This window comes from Pantherophis guttatus, chromosome 2 (genome assembly GCF_059756535.1).
Source record: "Pantherophis guttatus breed Tessera chromosome 2, ASM5975653v1, whole genome shotgun sequence".
NCBI classification, from domain to species: Eukaryota; Metazoa; Chordata; class Lepidosauria; order Squamata; family Colubridae; genus Pantherophis; species Pantherophis guttatus.
Window position 1 is genome coordinate 192,423,234 of NC_142064.1, and position 22,870 is coordinate 192,446,103.

A 22,870-nucleotide genomic window follows, 5' to 3' on the forward strand; every position below is an offset into this window, starting at 1 on the left:
CAAATTTGAAATGTGCATAGTATTTTGTTACAATGAGATCTTCAGATCCACTATCTTCAAGATTGTAACATCAGGAAAAAAAATGATATTTTGATGATAAATATATAGTCTTACAGGAAAAACAGTTGTTACTCTTGTGGTATTTTTTGTAACATATGCTTCTGTGGAATACAGTTAATTCTGAATTATGAGCTGAGAATGAGACACTGGGGCCAAAACATTATGAAATGCGAAAGTACAACTATAGCACTGTGACATTTCTGTTTATATCCCAAATGTACCCATGATAAGAATATCTGACACCTCTTAAAACTGTTAAATTAGACTGGTACAGCTAGAAAGACAATGTTGTCAGAGTGATTACAGCTGTGAATGGGTTATTCTATTCTTATCTTGTAAGCGCTGGGGATTACACATGGAAATGTCACAGCCTTACTGCTTGCATTTCACAGTCTTACTGTTTACAGTGTTGTCAGGAACTAGATATATAGGTAGACCTTTCTGCCAGTAAAGAATCATAAATTTATGCCTTTAATAAAACTTGCCAGAAAGTGTTTACTTTTCTTATTAAAAAAAGATGCTCATAACAGTAAGTTTTGTAAATATTTCTTCACTTAGATGATAGATAGACAGACTTTGCTTAATGTCCACTCATTCAGGGACCGTTTGACGTTACGATGATGCTGAACAAGAAGGACTTACAACAATTATTTGTAATTATAGTCCTCACGGTCTTTCCACAGTCACATAATTGTGATTTGTGCACTTGGCAAGCAGTTGGCAGTTGTAACATTGCGGTCCCGCCGTCGTGTGATCTCCATTTGCGACCTTAACTGCCAGCTTCCAACAAGCCAAGTTAGTGGAGATGGTGGCAGGAGATTGCAAATGGCGATAATTTGTGGAATGCTGTGTCGGTGCGGGATTCATCTAGAAATGGCAACCAGAATTATGGTTGTAAGTTGGCACAGTCACATGAAGTTTCACCTTACAATTGTGTGAGTGGCACAGTTTCCGATCTCAGTTACCATTGGTAACATCAATTTTACTGTGAACTTTATTAGAATTCTATGATGTCTTGTATCTATTTAACCCTGTTTATAACAATGTCTGATAGAACGACTCGTTTCTGCTCTTTATACATGTGTGTGAAGTAGCATTGGAGTACTTTTGAAGGAAAACAATTGTTTGCATGGTTGCTGTTGTTTTCCTTTTACAAGGCAGCACTGGAGGGTTGTCACTGAGGGGAATGAAAATAACATGTTCATGCATGGATTATCACCAGTATACTCAATTTAATGGTTTTTCCAGTGCACACACTTGATAAATATAAAAATGCAAGACAAATCTATAATGCAAACTTACAATTTAATCTCTTAAATACAAAGTGCAATCTGTTCAAAAGTTAGTACGATACCATCTGTTTAAGATTTCAGCAGATGAACTTCAATCCTATCCTTTTCTTAATGAAGACTTGACTTCAGTGCAGCTTGGCTTTCAAAAAGAGATGATAATTGTTTAAAGATCAGCATCAGTGGTGAGCCATGATAGCTAAGGGGGAATAGAAAAAGCATTTTGTTGAATATTAGTCAAGGCTAAAAACAAGTCTAATTGGACAGGATTCCTGACTGGTTGCAATAAATTGCTGACCTGTTCATCCTTTTCTGATCCAGCAAAACATGCTTGATTTCTGGCAATATTTGGAAAAGTCTATTTTCTTGGCTGGATTTTTTGGATGTGGCTTATCAGTATCTGAGAGGGCTGAGAAGAAATGACTGACCAAAGGTACTTAGATGGCGGGGGAGAGGGGGCAAGTTTTCAAGGTCTTTAAGCAGGCCATAATGGTCATAATTGCAATGTGAAAACTAGTCATAAGTCATTTTTTCCAGTACTGTCGTAACTTTGAATGGTCATTGAACTAATGGTTGTAAATCAGGACCACTTGTACTTGGGACTGTCCCTGAAGACCATTAGAAAGCTACAGCTCATCCTGTTAGTCCTACAAGGTAGACCAGACTAAAAAAAAAAGCCATATCAATCTAAAACTACTTTTGTTAGAACATCTATAGAACATTTTGCAAGTCTGAGTGTGCTCCCCACCACCCCCGTACTTTATCTTCATACAAATTAGGGAGGTACCTGTCTGAGATATTTACTCAAATTAGACTCTTGGAATGATCTCAAGGCCAGGCTATCTGAACGTTACCTGAGCAGTTATTCCTTTTGGCCCTCAAAATCATTCCATGTGCTCCTTTGCAGGTCCATAATGGTGCAGTGTGGGCAATGAAGGTGGCACTGTGTTATTCACACACTGCCCTGCTGCTCCACAGGCTGCACTGCTTCCCACTTGACTTCTAGGACTGGTTATGATATACAAGGCCTGTCATGGGTAGAGCGTGGCTGTCTGAGAGATTACTTAGATTCAGGTATCTGTGGACATCCCTAGACAGCGGGGGGTGGGTGTCCACTCTGGCCTCATCAATTAAAGAATGTCATCTTGCAGGGCTCAGAAACTCTGTTTCCCTCTGGAGTGATCTCTCCCAGGGATTCATGTAGCACACACCCTTACGTTGTTCAGGAAACTATTGAAGAACCAGTTATATAGGCCTTGAGGAGAGGGGGATTATGGAACTTTTTTTTGTTTGTTTGCTTGCTTTTATTTGTTTTTATTACTTTACTCTTCTGTTCTACGGGAGTCCAGTGATCTATGAATTAAATAAAGTTATGAAAACTGACAGACAACTAAAATACCTTTATAATAGGGCGAAAGAAAAGGAGTGCATTTGGCACTAAAAGCTGGTGGCTGCTACCTCAGTGACCTCTCCACACTTAAAAGGGTTGGACTGAAACTGTCCAACTGGTAGAGCAGCAGCCAGCCTTATGGCCCTTCTGTACCCTTTCCCTGTTGTACATTGGTAAAATGCAACCAGGAAATGCTAGGTAAACTGTAGCTTGATTGGCCCAACTCCACTTGCCTGCATCTACAATGGCATGCCTGGCTGACCACACTCAGGACATACCACTGCACCTATAGAAGGCAAGTTTAACCTCACCTTTGCTTTATCAAGGATGTCTCTGTGTTCATAATTGGCCATCTTAATCCACTTTGATCCAGCCATCTGAGGGGAAAATGTGGGTAAACAGAAGAGAATGGAAGACTGGAGCAGAAGAAATAGAAGTGTCATACGGTCAGCTTTAGTAGTACCAACTGCTACTGCTTTAAGCTTATTAAAATATCCAGCTGCCAGGACAAGAGGGACAACAAGCAAGAGCAACCCTGTTTGAAAGACTGCTAGAAATTCAATTTAAATGGTCAGCATCCCTCTTGCTTAGAGCTCACTTAGAGTTGGGTCTGGAGCTTGGTAGCAACCCCACTTCACAGCTGGTACAAACAAGGCAAGATTATACCAACCCCCACAATAGGCAAGTAACACTAATAGGAGGCAGGGATTGAACTTGCATTACCATTGGAGAACTTAAAGGGCCAGAAAATGTTAAGAGCCCAAGGATTATTACTTGGATATTAATCCTATTCAAATTATCCAGAATAAACTGTACTTACAACAGACAGCGGAAAAAAGGAGGCTACAAGCTTGTATTGGGGACATCTTGAAACATAATAAAGATCTTTATAAAGTATCCACTCCGTCTACAGCCATAATGAAAAGAACCCATTCACAGTAATTACCCTTGGCATTAATTGGACCTCTGGGAACAAGGGATAATTTAACTGCAGATAGCTTTCTCCATCTCAAAGATATGGGCATTTCATAACAATCTTTTCTTCTACTTTATCTGCTGTGGATAACTGAGCATCCAGTAGTCCGAAAGCCCTTATCAAGTCTGTGACACGGTAAACCATAAATGAGTGCTTATAAAGCCATAATGTGGCTAAGCCAGAAACAAACAAAAAAGATCATGTCTTAAAGTATCTCATTAAGTCATTATGTGGAATGTTTTTGTTGGTATGTTGGATAATCATAGTTATTGCTATTCTGTTAGCTATGTTTTAGCATGTAGTATGTACAACCTCTGACTCTTCCACCTATACCGATTTGATTCAATGTTTGCGTGTTTCACAGAATTCACACAATAGAGTATGTAAGTAAATAAAAGTATTAATTATGTACAGTAGTGGCCAAAATTGTGAAAACCATTTGGGAAAAGTGTATTTTTGAGATTTGATGGCTAATAACACCACTTTTTTGAGACTACTATAAAATTATATATCCATGGAAAGATAATTTAATCAAGAATGTAATGCAACAAAGGTTGTTCAATTATCTGTACTCTATGAAAAGTTATAGTCAAATAACCAGAAAAAGGAAGCACAACTTGCTTAGGTAGCTTTCCTTCATCTGATTGTAGCCAATGAGCATGAGTGTTTAGACAGCCAATAGGTGTCATCTTATTTTGGCAATGAGCCAATCAGATCACAGTAGGATTCAGTTATTGATGCCATGTATTGAAGCTGAGAGGAGGACATTTGTCAAGTGTGTTATATGATCGCTATCAAGTTGGTTGGGGTTTTTTTGTGTTCTTTCATTTAATGAGCTTGTAAAATGTAATAAAATTAAAATAATAGTGCAAAGAGTTGATTGGTTGCCCAGAAAGCGATGTAAAATAGTATTAGTAAGTGAACAAACCTACAGTTGTAAAGAAATTAGAAGAAAAATTGGTGGAAACCTAACCAAATGTGGCATTTCTAAGTTTTTGAAGAGGTATAAGGTGACTCAGTCACTACAAAACCACACTGATAATAGCAGGAAAAGGTGCACAACAGCAAGTGATGCATTTGCTCAACCATGGAAAGATGCAGATACGCCCCCTGACTAGCTGATAATAAACAAGAGTCTCTGATGTGCTGAGATGGACAGGCTAACATATATCTTAAAAGACAAGAAAGATTCAGTATATAATAGAAGTTGGGACAGATGCCTTGTCTGGCTCAAAAGAAGGTTAAACTTAGGAGAAGGGTGATAAGATCGTCTAATTAGATTAACTAGATATTTACTAGGCTTTATAACTCTTTATAATTTTGATAAAAACAGGCCAATTGTTTTGTAGTTAGTAAAAAGAACTTGATTGCATTGAAATGTTTGGCTAGGATGATATTAGTTAATTAATTGGAGAGTGAGCTTAACTCTCTGTTAGTCATGTTTGTTGTTTCGTTTTAGTCCTGTGTTTATGTGTTTCTATATTTCGCTTCCTATATTGCTTTTCAATCATTATTGTGTGTTAATTTTATTGTAAATATTTAATAAAGATTATTTTATAAAAAAAACAGCAAGTGATGATAGAAGAATTAAGGGACTGTGCCTATATGACAGAAGAAAATCATCTGGGTGTATACAAGATGAAATGGCACAATGCAATATGAAGTTGAGTGTAAGGACTGTTCGGCGTAGACTGCAGGAATTTGGCCTAAAATCTAGAATTCCACCAAAAAAAGCCACTTTTATTTCTCAAACAAAGGTGAAAAGCATTACAATCTTGATTAAATTATCTTTCTATTGATATATAATTTTATGGTACTACTCCCCCCAAAAATGGTGTTATCAGCCATCAAACCTCAAAAATACACTTTTCGCAAAAGGTTTCCACAATTTTGGCCACTACTTGAAGATGCAGTAGTGCTCCTGTGCATTCAGACATACTATATTATGCATAAGTCTCATTTAGATTAAAAATGCATTACTGTGAGTATGCATGAGGAAATTTTTTTTCCACCAACTGATATAGTAGTTATTTCTGCCAAAATAAACTGTCAGGAAGAATGTTGCAGCCACACGTGTGATTCACATAGCAGCTTCCATACTGGGTTCATAATTATCCAGGTTCTTCAATGCAGGTGTCTTGTTTGGAGGGCCCAGCCAATGGTTCATATTTGCCAAAAGAGAGGCTGAGCTGACTGGACTTGAGTTTCATTTTCTCATTGATCGTGGGTCCGGTGGTCATCTCTAATGGGTATGCTCTACCGATGATGACGGATCGGGTCTGCTAGCTGAGAAGCTCCTCCCCTTCCTCTTGCTTCCCAGCTTTCAGACTCGATCCGATTTGGATCAAGTCATGGTTTGATCTGCTCCAGAAATTTTTTTTTTGGATTCCTGCAGAAAATTCTCTCATTTGGCTAATTGGCTATTCTAAATTGTTATAAATTAATTCCTGCCTCGCTCCCTGCGGGTAGAGCATTCCAGCGCGAACGGCTTAGGCCCAAGACCGCTGAGGACCGCTCTGCGGTGGGACAGACCTCCCTTAAGGTTGAGCCTTCCCGAGTGGCACTAGCGTTTTTCTAGCTGCCAGAGCAGCCGATCTGCAGGATTCCACCAATTTCCCTGCCGTTTGGCTTAGCAAACGGTGGGGAGTTTCGGAGCTAATCTGCTCCGATCCGCTGCTGAGTGCCGGAAGGCGCAGGAGCGCTAGGGAGCCTTGCCTATCAGAGGCCGGATCGCCGCGTCCCATCGTGCGGCGCGCTCCCAGGCTCCTCGGGAACCACATGGCAGGGCGGTTCGGCTGCGCCAGCAGCAGCAATTCCGGCGTTTCCTGGGCTTCGCCCACACGCCGCGGGAAGATCAAAGGTGCGGTGAGCGACTCACTGAGGATCATAAGTCTCGTTGGGAAGGGGGCGGCAGAGCCTTTTTCTTAACCTAACCCCCCCCTCTTCTTCACTTGTTGGCAGGCCTCCCTTAAGGGTTTCTGGGCTTCTCCTCGTGGCGGGCGCCATTTTGGGGCCCATTATTCAGCTCTTCTCCTCAGCCGCCATATTGGGACCCTTGTGCTCCGTGGATTAGAGGCCTATCATTTAGGATGGCATCTACCAGACAATCTAGGCCCAAGAAACAGAGCACTGCTCCTGAACAGCCTGAGGCTTCTGCAGCTATCCCTGCTAAACAATCAAAGAAATCCTCTTCCAAGGATTCTGAATCTAGATCTAAAGAGGAATTGAGGCTGCACCAGGCCATTGAACGTTCGATTCAAAAGGCACTCAAGGATGCCTCCATTAGGGAGATGGACCCCTCAGCTTTTGCTCCAGTGCAGGCCTCATCTCCTGCAAGGGCCCAACCAGCCCAGCAAACTCAGCCTCCAACATTATCCCCTGATGGGGATGGGACTTCTTTGCAGCCACCGCAGCAAGTGAATGAATCTCTATTTGGGACACAGGGGGGTCCATCTCCTGGGACCCAAACCCCAGAATTGGCCATAAATCCTCCTATTCCAAAACCTCAAGGCTCAGGGGATCAGGACCAAGTGCCCACAATTTCCCCAGATTTAGTGGCTTTCATTCATCAAGCCATTCAACAAGGTATTCAGGCAGATAGGCAACGTAGGACTGCCTCATGGGTTTCTGAGTCTCCCTCGCAGATTGATGTGGAAGGTTCCGGTTTCACAGGGGATAGGGCCCAGTTGGCCACTAGACCTCATTCATCGGCCTCCTCGATGCAAGGTTCCTTGGCTGGTGATGATTTGAAGGAAGCTGAATTGTCTGACGATGAGGATCTGTCTCCAGATCACCCTTCTTTCATAGGTCTCTTTAAACCACAGCTGTTCCGGTCCTTGTTACACAAGGCCAAGCTTACCACAGGTTTAGGGGCTTCCCGCACTAACCCTGCTGGGGAGGGGATTTCTTCCTCAGTACCATTATTTGAGGAACCCCTTATAAAGTCAGAAGAGATTCCAGGGCCAAAATTGTTCAGAGAGGTCCTCACTAAGCAATGGCTAGCTCCTTCCTCGGGACCTAAGCCTAATGCACTCGACAAGTGTATATATAATATGGCCCCAGAGATTTCTTCCCTCCTACAGGTGCCTGTGATTGATGCTCCAATAGTCGCTCTTTCGGCATCATCTTATACCACTGGTCCTCCGGAAGAGAGTCTCCATCCCGAGGAACGCCGTCTCGAGCATGCACTGCTCAAGTCTCATCAGGCTGCAGCGTGGTCTGTGAAGTCTACGTTGGCGGCTTCATTCTTCAACCGGGCCTCCATCCTATGGCTTAAGCAGCTTCAGGATCGTCTCCCACTTTCCGACACTCGCTTCCATCAGGACATTAACAAGGTACTGGCGGCCTTAAAATTCTCGGCTGACGCCACCCTAAATTCCTCTAGGTTCTTGGCTAAGGCCATGGGGGCTTCCATCACGGCCCGTAGACTTCTTTGGCTTAGACAATGGCAGGCTGACGCCAAGTCAAAATGGCGCTTGGCTTTGTCTCCCTTCGAAGGTTCCCAATTATTCGGGGCCCCGTTGGAGCCTCTCCTAGTAGAATCCAAGGACAAACGCAAATACTTGCCCGCTACTTCCCGTAGATCAGACCAAAGAGTTTTCCCGGCTTTTCGTCCCTTTCGGGGACCAGAAGCAACTTTCTCCAGCTGGAGAAGCCAGAGGGCCTTCCCATCTAGACAGTCCCGACCTTCCGACCGTCAAGGATTCCAACCTCTACAGGGCCAATTCAGACGCCCCTTTCGAGGGGATCGTGGGTGCCCCGCCCGCAGATCATGCTGACGGTGCTACCAGCCTTCCCATAGGAGGCCGCCTGGGCTTTTTCGCCAGCCAATGGGAGGCCACGGCTTCAGACGTTTGGGTCAGGGAGACGGTCAGGGTGGGCCTCTCCCTCGAATTCCTCTCCACTCCTCTGACCTGATTTCTCAGGTGCCCCTTCTCTCGGGATCGGGATCGCCAGCTCCTGATGGTATCGGCCATTCAACATCTTCTCAAAATTCAGGCCATCGAACCAGTACCTCGGGAGCTGCACGGACAAGGCTTCTATTCTCACCTGTTCGTGATTCAGAAGTTGTCAGGGGGCTGGAGAGCAATTTTGGACCTCAAATCTCTGAACCGACGGATCGTATACCATCAGTTCAAAATGCAATCCCTCAGCTCCATCTTGGAGGGCATCAGGCCCAGAGACTTCCTCTCGTCAATAGACCTGACGGAGGCTTACCTCCACGTTCCCATTCACTTAGATTTCAGGAAGTTCCTTCGCTTCTGTTATGCGGGTCGTCATTATCAATATCGCGCCCTTCCATTCGGCCTATCCTCAGCCCCCCGAGTTTTCACAAAAATCATGGCCGCGCTAGTGGGCTACCTCTGGACTCTTCCCGTAAGGATCCATGCCTACCTGGACGATCTCCTTGTCCAGTCGACTTCGGAGGTTCTAGCGCGCCAGGACTTGGACACCACCCTCCGAGTCCTGGAGAGCCACGGGTTTTCCATCAACATGGCCAAGAGCCATCTGATACCCATGACTCACATACAACACCTGGGGGCCATTATCGACTCTGTGGAGGGCAAGGTATATCTTTCTCAGGACCGTCTGTCCAGCCTGCGGTCACTGGTCAGGTCAGTGTCGTCAGGGAGGCCTGTCTCCCTGGCGTCCCTGTTGCAGCTCCTGGGAAAGATGGTCTCCTGCATCGGGATCATTCCTTGGGCACATGTCCGCTGCAGGGATCTGAAGTGGTTTCTGCTCCCATACCAAAAACGACAGCTAGGGACATCCAACCTCAAGGTCCTTCTGCCCCACAAGGTTCTCCTCTCCCTTCAGTGGTGGTCTTCAGCAGCGGTCCTCAAGGGGAGGGAGTACAGGGTCTCCCAATACCTCATTTTGACAATGGATGCCAGTCTTCAGGGCTGGGGGGCTCTCCTGTCCTCGTCCATGGCCCAGGGCCATTGGTCCCAGTCCGACTTGACCCACAACATCAACTGGTTAGAACTTCGGGCCATCCATCTGGCCCTCCGGGTCTTTCAAGACAAGGTGACAGACAAGCACATACTGGTACGGACAGACAATGTAGCCGCCAAGGCTCATGTAAACCGCCTGGGGGGGGACCCGGTCTCGCCACCTCATGGAGGAGGCTGAGAGTCTGGGAGCCTGGGTGGAGACTCACCTGAGGTCCCTTCGGGCATCTCATATTTCAGGAGTGACGAACACCCAAGCGGACTGGCTCAGTCGGGAGTAGGTGGACCAGGGGGAGTGGGCCCTGGACCCGGCTCTGTTTTGGATGATCACCGCCCATCTCGGCTCCCCCGTCGTGGACCTGTTCGTCACTTGGGCCAATCGCCAGACAGAGAGGTGCTTCTCATGCTTCCCCGAACCAGGGGCAGAGGCCGTGGACGCGCTACACAGCGACTGGCCGGCCGGCCTTCTCTACGCCTTTCCGCCTCTGCCTCTCATCCCCAAAGTCATCAGGAAGATGCTGTTCCTCCAGGCGGAGCTCCTGCTTATCGCTCCGTTCTGGCCACGTCGGCCTTGGTTCGCGGACCTCCAGACCCTGTCCGTCCGCCATCCGTGGCGTCTTCCTCAAGACAAAGTGATTCTTCGTCAAGGGCCTCTGCTCCACCTGGCTTCAGCTAACCGCCTGGCGGTTGAGCGGAGCTTGCTGAGGGCAGCCAAGGTTCCATCTCGGGTCGCCAATACCATCCAGGTGGCCCATCGCCCGTCAACAACACGAATCTATGACTCCACCTGGCGGTCCTTTGTGTCCTGGTGTAACCATCGATCCATCGTCCCTACGACGGCCACCACAGTGCAGGTACTGGAGTTCCTACAGGACGGGTTTGAGACGGGATTGGCCCCCGTCGCCGACAGGTCTCTGCTCTGTCCACCATATTGTGTTGCGGTTCCAAGGGTTCCCTCTCGGGTCGCTCCCTTATCCGCCTGTTCCTCAGGGGGGCTTCTAACCTTCGGCCGGGGCCCATTCACAGATACCCTTCCTGGGATTTGCCCCTAGTGTTAGACGCCCTCACTAGAGCTCCATTCGAGCCCCTTAGGACGGTGGGCCTCCGTTTCCTGTCTTATAAGGTCTCCTTTTTGCTGGCCATAACTTCAGCCAGGCGAATTTCTGAGTTGGCGTCCCTTTCCATCAGGGCTGACCTCTATATTTCATCCAGACCGGGTGGTTCTTAGGTTAGACCCCACGTTCCTCCCTAAGCTCAATTCCCCTTACCACTGTACACAGGAACTAGTCCTTCCGAATTTTTGTCCACGTCCCAGCCAGCCTTTAAAACATGCCTGGCATTCCCTGGATGTTAGGAGAGCCCTTCGAATCTATCTCCGTTGGACTTCTGACTTCAGGCAATCGGAATCCCTTCTGATTTCCTTCCAGCCATCTAATATGGACCAAAAGGTGTCCTCCGTTACGGTAGGGCGTTGGATCAGGGCCACCATAGCCACAGCATACGGGTCCCAGGCCTTGCCAGTTCCACCTAGAATCACTGCCCATTCCACCCGCAGTGCGGCCACTTCGGCTGCCTGGGCTACCCAAGCTTCCTTGGAGGAGATCTGCCGGGCTGTGGCCTGGTCGTCCCCAACCCCCTTCATACGCCATTATCGCTTGGACCAGTTCGCATCCGCGGATGCGGCGTTTGGACATAGGGTCCTCCAACAGGTTCTCCAGCGGACCACTCCATCGGCTATAGGTACCTGCTTTGGTATGTCCCATTAGAGATGACCACCGGACCCACGATCAATGAGAATGGGCTTTGTCTTACCTGAAAGCCCTTTCTGATTGTGGTGGGTCCGGTGGTCAGCCCCACCCTGTTGATGCCCAGGGCCGATTCGGCGTGGTCCTGGTGTCCCGTTTTCCTTTCTTGCAGCTCTTCGTGTATGTCTGCTACAAATCGTCTCTCATCAAAAAGCTGGGAAGCAAGAGAAAGGGGAGGAGCTTCTCAGCTAGCAGACCCGATCCGTCATCATCGGTAGAGCATACCCATTAGAGATGACCACCGGACCCACCACAATCAGAAAGGGCTTTCAGGTAAGACAAAGCCCATTCTGTCTGAGCTGAAGTTGAGACGTGATTGCTAACCTCAGGAATAGACATCCACAAAAGAAAGGTTTGGAAGAAGCACACTTTCTACTGGAAATGTTTTGTTGTTGTTGTTCCTGTTAAGTCAAGTGGTACTTTTGCCATTGTCTTCTTCCTGAGCCTTCTGAAGCAGCCTGGGAATTCCCAAGGGCTCTCCCCTGCCAGTAGCAATCAACTACAACTCTAATAACTTTTTCAAGACTACCTACTGTATGTGTTTCCACCTTCTGTGACTTATGAACCAGTGGTGGGGTGCTACCGGTTCTCCCCGGTTCTTGCGAACCGGTAGTGGAAATTTTGAGTAGTTCGGAGCACCGGTAAATACCACCTCTGACTGGCCCCGCCCCCAATCTATTCGCTGCCTCCCGAGTCCCAGCTGATCGGCTAGAAGGAAAAAATCAGGGTTCACTTGACAAAGAAGAGGGGGAAAAAACAAGACACCTTAGCTTTAAATTGAGAAGCCAAGAAGCCTCCCAACTGATTAGCTAGAACCGATCCGCTCCTTGTAATCCGCTCGGTGTGGTAGATTGGCAATTGAGGCCAAGCTGCCTAAAAGCGGTTTCCAATGCTCTCGGTGGTGGCAAAGCGGCAAAAAACTGTTTAAACTCTTGCCGTGGTGCTTCAAAGGGCTGTCCTACAGCTGATCAGCAGTAAAAGGCAATGTGGTGGTAGACCAGTACGCTCCAAAAACAAACAGGTAGACCAGAACACTCCAATAACAAATGGGTAGACCGGTACGGCTCTTCAAGCAGTTTAAATGCCTGGTAGACCAGTACCTCTGCTAAATCCTAAAGAATTGTTTGTCACATGACATCAAACCATTCCCACAAAATAAGCCACTCCCACAGAACCGGTAGTAAAAAAATTTAGAAGCCACCTCTGCTTTGAACCATAAACTTGGCATTTAAGATTTAAGTCTCCAGCTGATCTCACCTTCTATAACCAGATAGAAGCATTTTAAAACTGTTTTTATAATTGTAAATTGTAGAGTTCAAATCAGATTCAATGTTCTTTTGCTCTATCACAGAGAAGAATTTCATTCAAACTTGTCTTCATGCTTTATTATATGCTAGATAAGTCGATGCCAATTATTTTTAGATTTATTTTCTCTTCAGAATATCATTGGGCAAATAACTCTTGCCAATTTTATTTTTTCACATGATTCTCAATTCACAGTGGTGACAGGACTATTAAATAAATTGAAAGTATACATGGAACTTAAATGTTGCTCTTTTTGAAATGCAGCACAGAAGTTCTTTTTGTCCAAAACAGATTGTTTTCTTGGAAAAGTGTTTAAAACGATCTTGTTTTACTGTCACTTGTGGTTTCTTTGAATATTTGGCTTGTGAAACATAGAGTTATGGAAATCTAAATAGTATAACTTTGTAGTCACAAAATATAATTTATTTCCCAAAGCAAGGAATTTTTATATGTGGGAACAACTATGAATTAGATGCTTTCCAGGTAATCTCAGAGTTCAGGTCAGTTCATTTGAGAGCAAGCATGTCTTAGGATATTTTGGACCAAAGTTACTTAGAGCTGTAAGGATTTTTAGGATATGAACTGAACCCAGAAATATCAGCAGCCTATGCAGTTGGCGGGGGGGGATGGAGTCTTGGGATTCCATCCTATTTGGCCCTTCTGCTTCAACATCCTATTTAGCAGAAGCTTAGGAAGTTTTTCCAAGAAAAGGAAAAGAAAGTTCCTCCCTTGAAAAAAAGATGAACAGATTGGAAAGACATTTATGGCATATATTTTACCTGTTTGTTTTTCATCAGTTTTGAAAAATGGGAATTGTTAAAGCCTGTTCTTGAAAAGCTTTAAAAATTGGAATAAATTCTGAAACATACTCTTCCTGGAGTGTTACTATCACAACTAATATATTTATTGAATCAGAATGTTCCAGTAAACATTTTTTTTCTTGTTGGAAACATTTGTAAAGGTATCTAAAAAAAACACCCACTTTTTCATGGAATATTGCCTGATGCACCAATCCATGAGTTGTGGCAAAAATTGCTTCATGAGCCTTGTTGGTTGCTGAGTCTGCCACCGTCTGCTTTCCTTCAAAAACATCAGATGCACTGCGTGACATGCCACATGGAGCCAGCACTGATCTTCATGCGTATGGCTCTTCAGTGGTCTGCACATAAGGTTGGGACTAGCAGGATGATTAAAAGTTGTTTTCCTCCGAGAGTGATTGGAAAATATATTGTTTCGCTTCTCAGTTTCTGAGTGGTGTATTTCACTCATCATCTTTGTTACAGGCTGGGGGATATGTCATCTGTAAACCAGAAAGTAGCCTTTTCCATCATGGATCCCTCCAGATGTTTGGGTTTATAATACCCATCCATCAATCCCAGGCTGCCCTAGAGAGAAAGATAGGAAATATGGCTGGTTTCAGCGCACTCTGCTCCATATTTCTTGTTTTGTTACTTTTATATTATCAACAAATAAGAAAATAAGAAAACACAGATCCATTATTGAATATTCTGCTTCTAAGGGCTGGCAAATAAGCATAGGAGGCCGGGGAAGAAAGAGCAACCCAGATCATTAACCCTTTTCCCATGCCCTTTTCCTAATGAAAATTGCTTCTCTCCAGAGCTACTGTTTTCCCAGCTCTGTTTCCAGAGAGACTTTGGGTGTAATCAGCCTGCATGTACACATTTCTGTAATAGGACAAATAACAGATTTAAGGGGTAATTATGCTCAGGAAATGGATCAGGGAGTAGAAGCATTTTCCCCTCCTCCAGTGCCACTGAATCAGCCTCCATGTCCCTTGCCAACGTTATAGACATTATTAGATTGTCCTCTGTGTCCAGTTTAGCTCTCAGCTACCTTACTTGAAAGAAATACACTACCAAGTGTTGCCCTCGTCAGAGCCTAGATCAGAAATTACAGGCTTCCGTATCAACCATTTTGACGGCCAGCAGTTTTTGGTAAAGCATCTTTTCTAATGGAATTCAGTAGACTGAAAGAGTTGGCATCTTCATGTTTTTTATACTATTTACTGTTAATATGATTTTTATATTTTTTATATATCTCTGGGGGTTTTTTTATTTGTGACTTTTTATCTGTTTGTTGTGTACTGTGCAAGTTTCCTTTGCGAAATGAGAGGCTATATAAATTTGATTAATAATTATTAAATAACAAACATTTTATACCATATTTTACTTGCTGTACTTCACTGTTCCTTATTCCTCTGTATATTTTGAGGATCAAAGAAAGCAAGCTTTGCTTTTTATTATAGTTGCAGAAACATTTCCCCCTCTCAGCAATGATTTACAGTGTGAATTATAGCCCTATGAGTGGCATTGTGAAGCAGTGCAAGCCTGATTGATGCTGATAGGCTTTGAAGATTACCTGAAGATCCTTATTTTCAATATTCTTAAGTTTCATTTTAGTCCTCAAATTATGACTACAATTGAGATCAGGATTTCCATCGTTAAACCGGATGGTTGTTAAATGAGTAGCGCTCAATTTTATGATTATTATTATTTTTTTGCCACAGTTGTTAAGCAAATCGTTGTAGCTGTTAAGTGAATCATGCAGTCTTTAAACAAATCCAGCTTTCCCTATTGATTTTGCTTGCCGGAAGCTAGCTGGGACAGTCAAAAATGGCAATCATGTGACCTCAGGATGCTGCAACCATTGTAAATAACATGACGGATGCCAAGCAACTGAAGTTTGATTACATGACTCTGGGGATGCTGCATTGGTTGTTAGTCTGATGACTGATTATAAGTGACCTTTTTCAGCGTTATTGTAACTTTGGTCACTAAACGAATGGTTGTAAGTCAAAGATTCCCTGTAGTTACATGGTTTGGCTTGTTTTCCTGTTGAATTATTCTGATTAACCCAAGTTGTCTTACTCTGTTTTTCTCCTGCACAGAGGGAAGACATGTTCCTCCTTTATCATTGATCTAATGCAGGTTTATTAATTGCTGTATTTGGCACATTAATGGACAAGCTGAATTTGGTGGACGGTGGTATGGCTGATGAATAATCTTATAGGCAGGCGATGTCTCCTAAAGCTGGAAAGGTTGTCCGTCTGAAAGCTGCTTTTCCCCAATCTATCTTCTGTGAACTGAAAAACAACCCTCTAGTTGTCAGGCTTTGAAATGCAGCTGTTCCTTTTGACAGGCTTCTTTTTCAAAAAGTCTAGCGTTGATATTGTTGTTTGGAAGCACTGCACCATCTAAACAAAGCCATATATTTTATTTGTTAAGTCAAGTGAAAAATGTGTCTGCCCTTCTCCAGTTCGTTGGCAGGAACTGAGCAAACATCAATTCTGCTTTGCTTTTCTTCCTGGAAATCGCTTCAGTAATTGTGAGAAAAATCTTTGATTGGCAAGCCTGCAAATATAAATCCTGTATTAAAAGAATAATAGTGGTTTATTAACTGGCTGCAACAAAAGCCTAATTGCTTTAAAGCCAATAGTGCTTAATTCCAGTATTCTTGTTGGGATGGCAGCCCATTCTGGAGGTTTAGGAATAAGTTCATAGTGGCAAGACCTGTTGGTGTGCACTGTGGAAATACTGCTGTGTTTTCATCTTGATAGCTCTAACCACAAAGTAGCAGCTAAAGACAACTGACTTACATTAGGCAAAAACTTCTAAAAGTGGGTGCTTTATAAACTGCTGTCTAGCATTACATCAAGACCTCTTGGGATAAGAGAGACAAAACCACAACATGTTTGCACTCCCAGTAAGAGGTTTATAATCCTGGAAAAAAATCTATCCATCAAGAATAGAATCAGATAGACACATTTGTTTTTCTAATATCAGTTTGGACCATAATACAGATTCCTTACAAAAGTTCACACTCTATTTTCTAAGCATCTTCCTTTGCAATTAATAAGAATTAGCAATGAGCTAAAAGCCTGAAGTACAGGTAGTCCTCAACTTACAACAGCTCATTTAATGACCATTTGAAGTTACAACGGCACTGAAAAAAGTGATGCGTGACCATTTTTTTCACACTGATGACAGTTACAACATCCTTATAGTCATATTCAGATGCTTGGCAACTGACCGATCTTTATGACGATTGCATAAAGAATCCTGGATTCGTCTGATTGCCTTTTGCAACCTTCTGACAAGCAAAGTCGGTGAGGAAGCCAGATTCGTTTAACAACCATATTACTAACTTAACAACTGCAGTGATTCACTTAATAACTGTGGCCAAAAAAAATTATAAAATGAGGCAAAATTCACTTGACAACTGTCTTACTTAGAAATTTTGGGGTCAGTTGTGGTCATTTGTGCAGTGTGGGGAGAGGGGGGATAGCAGACCTAATTACTATTGCCTGTAAGAGCAGATGGCTTGAGAGAACAGCAACAAGACAAGCAATCATCCAATGGAGTTAGAGAAGCCAGTGGGAGCTCCCAGATATTTTTGACAAAGACAAAATGGAAGCATAGGCCTGACTCTCATGACATCTGGAATTTCCTCCTTGAGGAAGCCCGGGAAGTCACGATTGCATTCCCATCCAAAAAATTAGCCAAACGTTTCTACTGTAGCAGGTAGTTGGAGGGCAGGACAGATTTAATTTTAAACTGACTGGTTTTATTGCTCTGCTGTTTAGTGTTGCCCTGTAGATTTATTAGGCTGCTATTTTAAATTAATTGTTACGCATTTATTGATATTTTGTGACCATTTAAAATTGGATTTTAATTGTTTTGTAATTTAATATTGTAGAATGCCCTAAGGGGCCCGTTCAGGCAGTGTAGCAGGATATAAGAATAATAAATGTGCTGGTGTGCAACCCTTACTAAACTTTGGTCCAGAAAATGTGTGTTTAAATGGCTACCAATGTTATCTTCATAAACTTGTTTTACAAATTTCATTTGTAACAAAATTAAACAACAAAATATTTGACCTCCAACATGAAGGAGTCAAAGCTAGTGAAAACTTAGAAAACTGCTAGAAGTCTACCAGCAAAAATCTTTTACATCAGTTGCTAGCAGTGGATGTCCAAAGTTAAATATGTTATTGTATGTGGGTGAAGCATATATTTTATCATTAGACCATGTTCCCATCTGGCACGATTCCACAGAATGCATTTTGGAATTTTGCTACCTTTGCATCTTTTTTTTAACCTTAGTCCTTCATAATCTCAAATTCCTGTTCAGTCAATGATTAACTATATGCTAAGATTATACTGAAAATGTGGAAACGTTGAAATGGAACTGTAGCCTTATAGAAGGGATAATAACTATATAATGTGCTCTTGCAAAATCTATAATGCTTTATTGACCCAAATATAAATGTACATAGTCTGTATAATGACTTCAGAATCACAACCAAGGGGAACCACCAGAATGTAAAATAGGATTATTGTGTTTAATTCAGATAGCCCACCTAATGGTCTTAATTAATTTGAATAATAAGACTATAGGAAAAGGAGTGGAAGAACCTGGGGTGGAGTCAAAAGAAGAATCAGCCAAGAGTCTCTACGGAATCAAAAATGGACTAAAGTCCAACCCCTCTTGAATTCCGCTGACCCTTATCTAACACCAAGATAGTGTTGACTGTTAGTGGGATAGATTCTTGTGCATAGGCATGATTAATAATAAATCAATCTTAATTGGAACTTCACATGTGGTCCTGATCTTTCGTGTCTGATATTAATCTATTCCACTAATGGTCAGCATTATCTTGGCGTTAGATAAGGGTCAACAAAATTTAAGAGGGGTTGGGCTTAGTCTGTTTGTGGCTATATAGAGACTCTAAGCCAGTTCCTCTTTTGACTCCACCCCAGGTTCTGCCATTCCTCCTACAAAGAGGTAAACAAAATTGTCATAAAGGAAGGAAGTAGGTTGGTTGGTTGGTTGGTTGGTTGGTTGGTTGGTTGGTTGGTTGATTGATTTACAAGAGTACTGCTTCATATAAGCAATAATGATTGTAATACTCAATTAAGGATATATATCCTGTTTAAAGATGGCCTGGATAATAATCCACACTCCATGCTGGCAATCTCCCTTCTGGATTCCTTTATCATACTAGATATGTATCTGCTTTTTAAAGATAACACAGAATCTGTCATTGGTATACAATGTGGCAGCAAAGCTGCTATCAGTATCTTTTTGAGACACAATCCCAATCTTAAAATTAATGCCTATACATCACTAGTGTGACCTTTACATTTTTAGTGATGTTCAAAGTCCTTAAAGGTTTAGAATATGGATACTTATGAAAGCACCTCCTCCAGCACATACCCCTCTGAAGGTTAACAGCTGTAAAGGAAGACCCTTTTAGGGATTCCACAGTTGGGTGTGTTGTGACCCAGCCTGAGAGTAGGCTTTTGTTGTGGTCCCTGGCTGTAGTGTGCCCTTCCCTTGGTAACCAAATTGGTGCTCTTATTACCTGCCTCTCAGTGCCTGGTGAAGATCTGTTTTTTGTAATAGTTTCACATTCTAGAATCCTGAGACTGATTCCATTTTTTTCTTCCTTGGATAGTTTTGTAAAATCAGGTATTTGGTAGTGTCGTTTTAGACTAAGAGATTTTATTAAAAAGCATAAGCTTTTGTGAGCTACAGCTCATCGTGTCTCTGTCATTTCACATTTTTATTTTCATTTGCTATCTTGGAGTCAGTGTTGACTCCTTGTGACTATCTAGACTAGTCCCTGCAGTTTTTCTTAGGAAGATTTTTTTGAAAATGATTTGCCATTGTCTTCTTCCTAGGGCTGAGAGAGTATGACTGGCCCAGGGTCACCCACTTGACTTTGTGTTCAAGGCAAGACTAGAACTTAAAGTCTTCTGATTTCTAGCCTGATGCCTTAACCACTACACCAAACTGGCTCTCTGATTAGACACGTTACTGTATGTTTAAAATTGTTAACATATTTTACTGTTTTATCTGGCATATTTTACAAATTGTAATTCACCATAAGTTATTTTGAAGAACATGAAAGAAGCCAGTGTTCTAAATTAATAAAATAAGCACTGGTTTCTCAGGTTATGAAGTCTCCCTGTGGCTGATGTTCTTTTTTTTTAATATATTTTACTGTGCTGTTCCTTGTGTTACCAGGTTAGGGACAGAATCACAGACAGGATCAGTGTGGTCACTAAGCCAGCACCAACTTGATGGCACCTAGACCTTTATTGTGTTATTGACTCATTCTGTTTTTTAATTTGAACAGAGCAAGCTGAAAAGAGAACAAAAGGAAGGAGAAGTGACCCAAAAAGAAAAGGAAGAGATGATAGGAAAAGCAGTCCTGAGAAGAAAGAAAAGAGAAAATCAGGGAATGAGTTAGTACTGGGACAGCTGGGTAAGTTTAACTTCAAAATATACATTTGAAATCTATCAAGCCTTTAGATGATGAGGTTATAAATGCTCAAAATATTTTCTGAGAAATAAATGTTTAAGTATATTTTCATATTCATTTCACCTTTGACGCACATTCATTTTAGCCGTGCAGGGTAAATTATGAAAACCAGGAGTTGTGTTTTTTCCTCAGTTTTGCATTCATACTAGTATGTGTCAAATATATAGGGCATAATATTTTGCAAACTGCAGATGGCATTCCTCTGGGCAGAGTGCTCGAGTATATAATGGCCGTTCCACTATAGATATTCTTGGATGCAGCTGTTTAATTGGGTCATTAAGGTTGTGACACAAAAACCATCACAGTTGCTGCTACGCTGGGATAGACTTCATGGTATGCAGGCATCAGTTCACTAGGGGATGTTCTCTTGCACTTGCCAGACTCTCTGCCCTACTTGACTTCATTTTTATTTGCTTTCTTTTTATGTAGTGTTATCTTTTCTTCTAAACAATGTCTCTGGATTCCACATAGCTCATCTAGGAGCCTTAGAAAATAAAAGCAGTGGACTTCTGCTTTTATTTTCTGTACTTTATTTTATTTTCTACTTCTGCAAAATCAGGCTGTGCTGATTTTGGAACACCTGTATCCAGAGAAAAGAACATGGGGCATGGGAAGAACAGGCATGATTTTGTGGGGCTGATGGAAAGGGCAAACGACTATAAATGTGTGTTTCAGATTGGCCACATTCACTGTTATGGACCCTTTATGAATATCCAAATTCCCTCTCTCCCAGCAGCATCCATTTGGTAAAAATATGCACAGTGTGCTCCTTTATTCTGGTGGGTGACTGGATGGCTAATGTAGAGAAGGATCAGGAATTGAAGATCATTTTGATTTTATTTCTCAACAACTCTCCCCGCACTTACACATGATGTTGTTTTGAACAGACTCTCAATTTAGGGAATAGAATCATTATGAAGAGTTACTTGATTCCAGATTTCACTGACCACTGTTACAGTAGAATCCATGGGAGATATGTATGCTGAAATGCCATAGAATTTTATCCTTTTTTCCATTATTTTCTTTTAATGGCATCATCCGTTCTTTAGGTATAATACAACTCTGTTTCTCTTTTACTTTTGAGAATATTACATTTAGAAGGGCTAAACCAGCATCATCCATTGGTGATTAAGAAAAGGCTGCACAGGCACCAATAGGCTGTTCAGTGGTGGAATATTATTAGATTATGGTTCATCCATCTGAGATAATAGTCCAATTCTGGATGCAGTCGCACATGACTTTAAACAGAACTGGGTTGCTCCTTAAAATGGTATTGGATTGTTGGGAGAGGATGACAGATGATAGTAACAGGGACCAGAACAGAGGTGGGTTTCAACAGGTTCTGACCAGTTCTGGAGAACCGGTAGTGCAAATTTTGAGTAATTCGGAGAACCAATAGTAAAAATACTGACTGGCCCCATCCTCATCTATTCTCTGCCTCCCAAGTCCCAGCTGATCGGGAGGAAATGGGGATTTTGCAGTAACCTTCCCCTGTAGTAGGGTGGGAATGGAGATTTTACAATATCCTTTCCCTGCCACACCCACCAAGAAATGCCACGCTCACCAAGCCACACCCACAGAACCAATAGTAAAAAAAATTTGAAACCCACCACTGGACCAGAACATTGTTTCCCTTGCAAAGCCCTGTCTGCTGACCCTAATCCATATTAAGGAGTACTTCTTCAAAGCGCATTGCAAGCCGCCCTGAGTCTCCGGAGAAGGGCGGCATATAAATCAAATTTAAAAAAAAAAATCACTGGGAGCATATAATTCCCTTGGAAACAGTTTTACCCATTGGGAAGGCAGAAGGCAAGCCTAGCTCCAGGGAGGTACTGCTTCAAAATGCAGGGGCTATCTTAATGAGAAATTCCATTTTCTAGATTTCACTCCCTCTTCAGCTTTCTCACTGATGAAAGCAATGGGAAATTATAGCTCTAGAAAGCTTTGGCTTCCGTGCTCTTGGAGAAGTGAGGGAAGAGTGAAAATATTCCCAAAGTCCTAAAAACGAGGAGGAGAATGGCAAAGCAAGCAGTGGGATGTAAACTCACCCTGCAGACAATGAATGATGTATAGGCGGAGAGTGTGTCTTATGACCTCAGTCCAAATCTTGACGCTCTATGTAAACCACTGCTTGAAAAGACTATTACACAGAAGGAAAGGTTGGCTTTACTTTGAGACATATAAGCTAGAGGGGATCCCCAACTCTGTTCTGATGTCCACTGACGGAGAACCTCATCATGGCAGATCCATTGCTGTGGATGGTTTAGAGCAGGGGTGTCAAACTCGCAATCTCATGTGACGTATCGGGACTTTTTTCCCTTTTGCTAAACCGGGCGTTGGCGTGGCCAGCATGTGATGCATCTGGCCCGCGGGCCGGGAGCCCTGGTTTAGAGAAACAGCATGTTCATAGTGATCCACGCTCTGTAGCCTCCAGATTAGTCTGTGGAAATGCACAGAATTCCAGGAGCAGTTCAGAAACTTCAAATTAAAACAATCTGCCAGGCTATTAATAGAGTCCAGGTACTGCATGAGCATTTCACAACTATTACAGTGGCTCCTTGTGTATTTTTAGTTCAGTTTTACTGATGGATATCTTTAAAGCCTTCCATAGTTTGAGACCTGTTCTTCAAAGCATCATAAGAGCCACCAATATCTTTTTTAGGAACTATCTTCAGGTGGCACTACTATCTGAAGTAAAGCAAGTGGCCCATGTGGAAAGTGGTTTTTTTTTTCTGGTAGGGTGTCCA

At 42.8% G+C, this 22,870-nt stretch overlaps 1 protein-coding gene across 4 annotated transcripts in view; it reads left to right on the plus strand.

The window, feature by feature from the left end:
• Positions 1–22,870, plus strand: part of JADE2 (jade family PHD finger 2) — a 214,210-nt gene that overhangs the window by 184,569 nt on the left and 6,771 nt on the right. For all 4 annotated transcript variants that reach the window (XM_034403960.3, XM_034403949.3, XM_034403944.2 and 1 more), the window contains exon 11: positions 19,938–20,066. In XM_034403960.3, the coding sequence (XP_034259851.1) occupies positions 19,938–20,066 (129 nt within the window). The remainder of the gene's footprint in view (positions 1–19,937; positions 20,067–22,870) is intronic.